A 7,459-nucleotide genomic window follows, 5' to 3' on the forward strand; every position below is an offset into this window, starting at 1 on the left:
AATACTCTCCTCCTTTTTGTGACCAAGCACACACATAGGCTGAGTATTAGCAAACTTTCTAGTTCTATCTCTCGGCAAAAACTTTATCCATACTATCTCAATTTGGTTGTTTGTGAGAATGAAGGGTAAACTATTCAATTAAAATGTCTTTTCTTATGGAGAGTGCACAAGATTAGCTTCCATTGGATGGAAACAAGGCTTCTTTAGCACTACAGTTACTAGATGCTTTAGTTGGAGAGGCAATAGTAAGGGTGACTCCTTGTTGAGTTGATAGGGGAGGAGTTTCACATATTGTGTAAGAAGGTGTGCTTACTTAAGCCCAAAGGCAACATCATGCTAGTTGACAAGACAATAATAAGGTTGAGGAATCCTCGTTGAGTTAAGTAATAAGAGAGGAGTTTCATGTCTCATGCAAAAATGTGTGTTTACTTAAGGCCAAAGGCAATATTCCCTTATTATGTAACACAACTATGCATGTTTAGATGTTTTCGTTAAAATAAAAAGGATCTTTGCAAGGATAAGCTATTTACATCACTTATATTTTGCAGACACAAGGTCGTTAAGCTTGAACTTGTAAATAAATAATGACACATCCCACTAGCTGCGATAACCCTATATTGTGTATATGTTCAGGCTTAGTAACAGGCATATGGTGCAATGGTTAGTTAGTTCCAAAAGTTTCTAAATAAAAATATTGAACTCACGGTGTTTCAATCTTCAGCAAGGCTTTTCTTTATTACTTTTGACATCGTTCTCCACTTTGAAAAGTACCAAAGGGAAACATACCCCACCCTGATTCAATGACAATTTTACAAAAAAGATGTGGCTTTTTTAGTTATGTAGCATTATAATATAAAAATTTAAAATTTATAAATGAGCTTAATGTGAGTCAAACAATTGAGCCATGTAAAATTTGTTACAATTTAAATTTTGTAAAACGTTAAAGCAATGCATCCTTAGTGTCACTCCATTGGCCGCTCACTGTTGCTCTTTTAGGAACCCTTTGTTTATAAGTAGGACTACTTGATAAAAATATAAAAAATGCCAAGTGGTTTTCTTTTAGCTCCGAATGATATAAATAGTTTGACCATTAAAAAATATTAATGGTCCCTCCTTTACCTTAGATTCTATCGAGATGTTAACAATGGAGGATTGTTATATGACACTCTTTCGGGTCCCTTTACCGGAGATTCTATCGAGATGTTAACGAGATATCGAGGGATCTTTCTTCTCCCTCATGTGGAGAGTCTAGGGTGTATTAGATGGTAGTTATAAGAATGGACATTTCCACACACACACACACACACCCCCCCCCCCCACCCCACAAAAAGGTAAACCGGCAAGTTTACCTGAATTTCGGTTGGTCAAAAAATTAAAATATTGAGGCTAGATTTGAGAAATGGGCGGGCTCAGCTGGCCCCTTTCATTTATTCTCATTATTATTCTTGTTATTAAGTAATTACTAAATAGGCCGTCTGCAAATTAGCTTGTTATTAATAATTAATAATTAGATTAACTTGTTAGTAACGCCAACCCACGCTCGAATACGCACATATACGTGGTAAGCTTCCAAGCGGCTCTCTCTCTCTCTCTCTCTCTCTCTCTCTCTCTCTCTCTCTCTCACAGTCAGAGTCTGAGAGAGAACAGCAATCAGCTGCCATGAAGAAGCTGAGCCTCATGAAGAGCGCCCTCTCCTCTGACAAGGTCCTCAAGGGCAAGAAGGCCCTCAAGACCTTCAACAACGTCAAGATCACCCTCCTCTGTGGCTTCATCACCATCCTCGTCCTGCGAGGCACCATCGGCTTCGGTGGCGCCCCTGAGGACCCCCCCCTCCAAGTCGGCCATGGCCTCTCCGCTGCCGCCGCTGCCCGCCAGGCCAGCCGCGTCCTCGAGCAGGCCGATGATGCCAACGCCGTCGCCTTCGACCCCGACGACACCATCGACGCTGTCGATTACCCTGATCCCGCCGGCAACGCTGAGCCCGCGGACGCCACAGATTCCATGCCCGGCACCCATCCCGCGTTCCGCCTCGGGCCGAAAATCCCCGACTGGGACCAGCAGCGCCGCTCCTGGCTGCATGAGAACCCAGAATTCACCACCACCGCCGCACCGCGCATCCTGCTTGTCACCGGCTCGCCACCCACGCCATGCGACAACCCTGTCGGTGACCACTACCTCTTGAAATCCATCAAGAACAAGATCGATTACTGCCGCCTCCACGGGATCGAGATCTTCTACGGCATGGCGCACATGCGCGCCGACATGGCCGGCTACTGGTCCAAGCTGCCCCTCCTCCGCGAGTTGATGCTCGCCCACCCCGAGGTCGAGTGGTTCTGGTGGATGGACAGTGATGCCATGTTCACAGACATGTCTTTTGAGCTTCCTTTGCACAAATATGCAGATCACAATCTTGTCCTGCATGGATGGGAAGAGGAGGTCTACAACAAGAAGGCATGGGTGGGATTGAACACAGGGAGTTTTCTGCTGAGAAATTGCCAGTGGTCCTTGGAATTATTGGATGCATGGGCACCGATGGGGCCACAAGGAAGATTGCGAGATGAGGCAGGGAAGCTGCTCTCAGAGACCCTAAAGGGCAGACCTGCATTTGAGGCAGATGATCAATCTGCTCTAGTCTACCTCCTCTCCAGCCAGAAAGACATCTGGGCTGATAAGGTCTTCTTGGAAAATTCCTACTACCTGCATGGTTATTGGGTCATCATTGTAGAGACATTCGAGGAGGTGATGGCGAAGCATCACTCCGGCTACGGGGACGAGCGATGGCCATTTGTGACACATTTTGTGGGGTGCAAACCATGTGGGAATTATGGGGATTATGCTGTAGAGAGGTGCTTGAAGCAGATGGAGAGATCTTTCAATTTTGGGGACAATCAAGTATTGCATGTGTATGGGTTTGAGCACAACAACTTGGGCTCATTCAAGGTCAAGAGGATCAGGAATGAGACGGATGATCCTCTTGAAATTCACAGGCTTGCAGCCTCCTCTCAACACAAGATGGAGGTCTTCCTATGAAGGTACTGGAACTCACCACAGCAAAAGAGCAAGAAAGTGCAAGATGATGATGATGATGCTGATGGTGATGGTGGTGATGCTAACTATACACATTGTATGTTCAATGCTCCTTGTGAGTTTTGGAGTATGCATTGACAAAGAGATTGGACCAGTATTATTGTAATCCTCTGCAGGGTTCATCACCGTGCTCATCATAGGTGTCAAAGAAGCTATCGGACATAAAGAAGAGAAGGAGCATTTCTAATCAGCCTGATTCTGTGCTTGAGCAAAGAGGAAGCATTCTTTGTAATGAGAGGCTGATTCTATGTGTGAGCCATATAATTGATGGACATAGGATCGGCCTGTAGACTGTTGCCATTCAGTGAAATTTTTTATAAAAAAAAGAGCAAGGAAAGGATAAACCTTGTGATATTTGTTTAGCTAATTTTTGAGCTATGGCTTCTGGTCTTGGGGGGGGGGGGTTCAACGCCATGGATATCTGTAAGAGTTAACCAGTAATGTATCAGGGTGAAGGATTGCAAGGGAAGCAATCTCTCTCTCTCTCTCTCTCTCTCTTTCGTATTTACCGAGTAAACTCACTACTCGAAGGCCATGAAGTAGCTTGCTTTGTGACAGTCTCTCAAAGGGTGCATTATGCATAATGTACAAACTACAAAGAAACTGAAAAACTATACTAGAAGTTAGTGCCAGGTTGAGTCAACAAATCTTGGATTAAGAGCGCCACCATCCCATGATGATAACCTTTACTATATATTATATGAGTCTAATACGTTATACATCTCTCAAATAACAGCGTGTACGCCAAACTTCAATTCTTAGGCTTGAAAAGATCTTTAATTAAATACTTATTTGGAGTTACAAAATTGGGATCAGCTTGTTGATAGCTCTAGTAATTTTTTGTTAGTTCCCCAGCACTAATTTTACCCCACTAAAAAGACACCGCCCAAAGCCACATGACTTTGTGCGCTATGAGTCCATACTAGTTCGAGTTTGAGCCATCTTTGTTTAGCCCCCTGACTAATGCCACCCTCATCTTGATCTGGCTCTTTTTCATGCTTCCCAACATCAAACTTTACATTATTTAAAGTTTGTTTGCACTGTCTAATAACCAAATTCTCTATAAGCCCTATTTATATGCATTAAGTGCCAGAAGCCCCTAGAAGATCCAAATGACACCAAACTGATCTAAGAAAAATTTGCAGCTTTTTATAGCCCATCGCTACCCTTGGATAATAGCAAGCTTAGATTTTAAGGTCTACTCACGTGCTCTCATAAAGACCGTGCCTGAAATACTATTTCTATGGGCTCGAAGTGTCATAGAGAGGTTGTATGCATTCCTATGAACAAAACAAAGGGTTCATTGAGGCTGAGACTCAATCAAGGTCGAAGCACAACCTAAAGAAGTGAAACCCAAGCAACTTGAAGATACACCAACCCAATATTGTGGTCATACCCTACAATAACAATGAATGGCCGAATTATAATAATTAGGTTAGGTGTAATAATGAACGGATATTTTTGAATCTTTTACATTTTTCTTTAATTTTTATAAAATTTTAAATTAGTCTCATGATCATTCACATGTAATTCACAACGATAACTGAGAGAATAATTTCAAATGGCAAGAAAAGGACATAGGACGAGTCTTATGCTTCTTAAAATTGAATATGATCGCAATTTACTTAGAAATATAGTTAAAATTGAAACACCTTAGAATATCTTACTTGCTTTTTAGGAAAAGATCACGAGATTGAAAAGGGTAGTTTCTATGCAACACATGTGTTAAAAATGCTCTAGAAATATTGTTTTATTGTTATGGCTACTTTTGTGAAGTGTTGATAATATATTATCTTATAGTTTTATGCTTGTAACAATCGGTTAGATTGAGGATTATGATGGTTTAGAACATTGGGATTCCCAATCCAATGTTATTTATCATTCTATAAAAATATTGGAAAACTCACTTATAGATGGGGGTCCTATGCTCTTGAGGGAGGTAATATTTTTTGCTTTTTTGATCACTCGAGTGTGTAAGAGGACAAAGCCAATTGAACCAATCTCTAAACTTTTAGAGACTTAGTTTGGAGCCTCTTCTCCCAACTAGTTTCATCAAAGGTAGATTAAAGGCACAAGGTCGAAATACATTTACATCAAAATGCACATTGTTATCACTATGCTCCTAGTTGGACTCACATTGGAAGACTTGGTAATGGCTCGAATGCTCACACTTTCATAATAGCTTGAGAGTGGATAATCTCCTTCCTTATAAGATTTTATGATATGTAGAATTTTGGTTATCTCTTTCCAAAATCTCCATGAGCAAGCATGCCCATGGGACCTCCAAAGCCCAACACTTGAGAAGGAGTTTGGCCCATAGAGCATCACCAATCATTTTAAGAATAAGATGTAGTCCACCTTCAAAAGTTACTCTAATACAATCTCATTCTCTTTGTTGCTTTGCATTCTAGTATGTAAGAATGTAATGATGGGATAGATGAAAGTCTTTAACACCTTCAATATAACATGAAGATCCCAGTTGGTCATGTAGTAGCTTTTAAGCTTCTTTCTCACCTTAAATAATACCCACTTGGTTCTATCTTCCTCCATTATATCCATCCCTATAAGGAAGCCTAGGTACCTAAAAATTGCATCTCTTCCAATCCTATTACCTCTCCAATTAAAAGCACTCAAATCATCATTTAATACACTGATTAAAGATGATTTGATATAATCTATATCAAATCTATAGCATCAATTTAAATATTCAAGAGTTCTAATGCCTTTTCTAGATTAGCTACTCAAATATGAGTGACATAAGCAAATCATTTGCATATAGTTGGCCAATTATTTGCCTCCATTTGAAGTGAATACCCTCCAAGGAGCCTTCCTATGGCAAATAGATCCATTGTAAAGGATAATGGATGAATGATAATGCCAAATAATAAAGGACTTAGAGGAGAAGCTTGTATAACCCCTCTTCATATATTGATGGGTTCTAGAGGCGAGCCATTGAATAACGTGTAAGCTTGACCTTCACTAGCTAAGAAGTACAACAAATCTCCAACAAATCAACAATGATAATATCCAAACCCATTTTAATCATTAGTAATTCTCTAATGTAGTTCTACTTGACCTATTCAAATGCATTTTCTACATCAAGCTAGAGAAATATAGCTTTTTGCCTTGAAGATTTGGCCTAATCAATGGCAAGCAATGCATTTCATACATTGTGAGTCAAGTTTCTCCCTCTAATAAATCCATACTAATTCCTATTTATGTGCTTTTGAACCATGGGCCCAAGTATTCTAACTAATGATTTTGCTAACAATTTGTAAATTTTTTCATTAAAGGGATGGGCCTCTAATGGGATAGGCTAGAATAAAAGTTACAATGCTCTTGGTCCAAGTTTCAAGAAGATGACCTTCCTCCCTATACAAGTTTGCAATGGTAATAACTTTAATACCTATTGCTAGCCAAGTATCTTTGAGTAAAATTCTATTGCTATATCATCGAACCTTGAGGACCTTCTTACACCCATGCTTTTCAAGGCCTCCTAAATCTCTTATGTGGTGAAGGCATTGTTTAAGGCTAGATTTTCCTAAGGAGATATGACCTTCTACACAGATTCCAATAGCCTTCTTACAATTGCCATCTTGTCATGAGGGATACCCTCTCTAAATATAGGATGTGGAATAAGCTATGCATTTTTATCGAATTGCATGTTGATCTGTGACCCAATATCCATTATCCAGTCGCAACACTATGAGGCTCTCCTTTAATCTCCTTAGATACAAGCTTCTTGTAATGTCTCCATACCATCTTATAATTCCATTTACATGCCTTTGATTATGTCACTATGGATACAAGCTTCTTGTAATGTCTCCTTTAATCTCCTTAGATACAAGCTTCTTGTAATGTCTTCATACCATCTTATAATTCCATTTACATGCCTCTGATTATGTCACTATGGACAGACCATAAAGGTTAAATGATTTATATGCATGCACAAACATTTTCACTAACAAAAAATAGAATGAGGGAATAAATAAATTTTAGTTAGTAGGTTAGTGCTATTAAGTTGCTGTAACTTAGTAATAATAATAAATTAAGTTAGTTTAGTTACTAGTTTATTAAGTTAGTAATTAACTAAGTTAGTTAAGTTAATAGGTTATTAATTAATTAATTAATATAAGAATTTTAAAAATTGTAGTTTAGTTAGTAAGGAGGATATCTTTTAAGGGGGGTGGACATTTGGAGCTTGTCATGATGGTGACCCTCCTCCCCCCCATTTGCCTTGTATATGAAGCCCCCCTATCAGAAAGCCTTAACAAGACCCCCACCCCCATATTTTCTAGTATCAAAATATATATAGAAAAATAGTAAAGGCCTTGTTTCCCTCCCACTATAAAAACAAACATCCCCTCTTGTG

The 7,459-nt window shown here is 39.7% G+C and overlaps 1 protein-coding gene across 1 annotated transcript; it reads left to right on the forward strand.

Annotated features, from left to right (window-relative positions):
- Nucleotides 1–1,612: 1,612 nt before the first annotated feature.
- Nucleotides 1,613–3,461, forward strand: LOC148012196 (putative xyloglucan 6-xylosyltransferase 5). Its single transcript, XM_087668879.1, has one exon. It carries the CDS (start codon nucleotides 1,660–1,662, stop codon nucleotides 3,028–3,030), a length of 1,371 nt encoding a protein of 456 aa, XP_087525005.1. The 5' UTR covers nucleotides 1,613–1,659; the 3' UTR covers nucleotides 3,031–3,461.
- The last annotated feature ends 3,998 nt before the right edge of the window (nucleotides 3,462–7,459 follow it).

Source organism: Lygodium microphyllum, chromosome 27 (assembly GCF_053477565.2).
Source record: "Lygodium microphyllum isolate KBCC chromosome 27, Lygodium_microphyllum_v1.1.10, whole genome shotgun sequence".
NCBI lineage: Eukaryota > Viridiplantae > Streptophyta > Polypodiopsida > Schizaeales > Lygodiaceae > Lygodium > Lygodium microphyllum.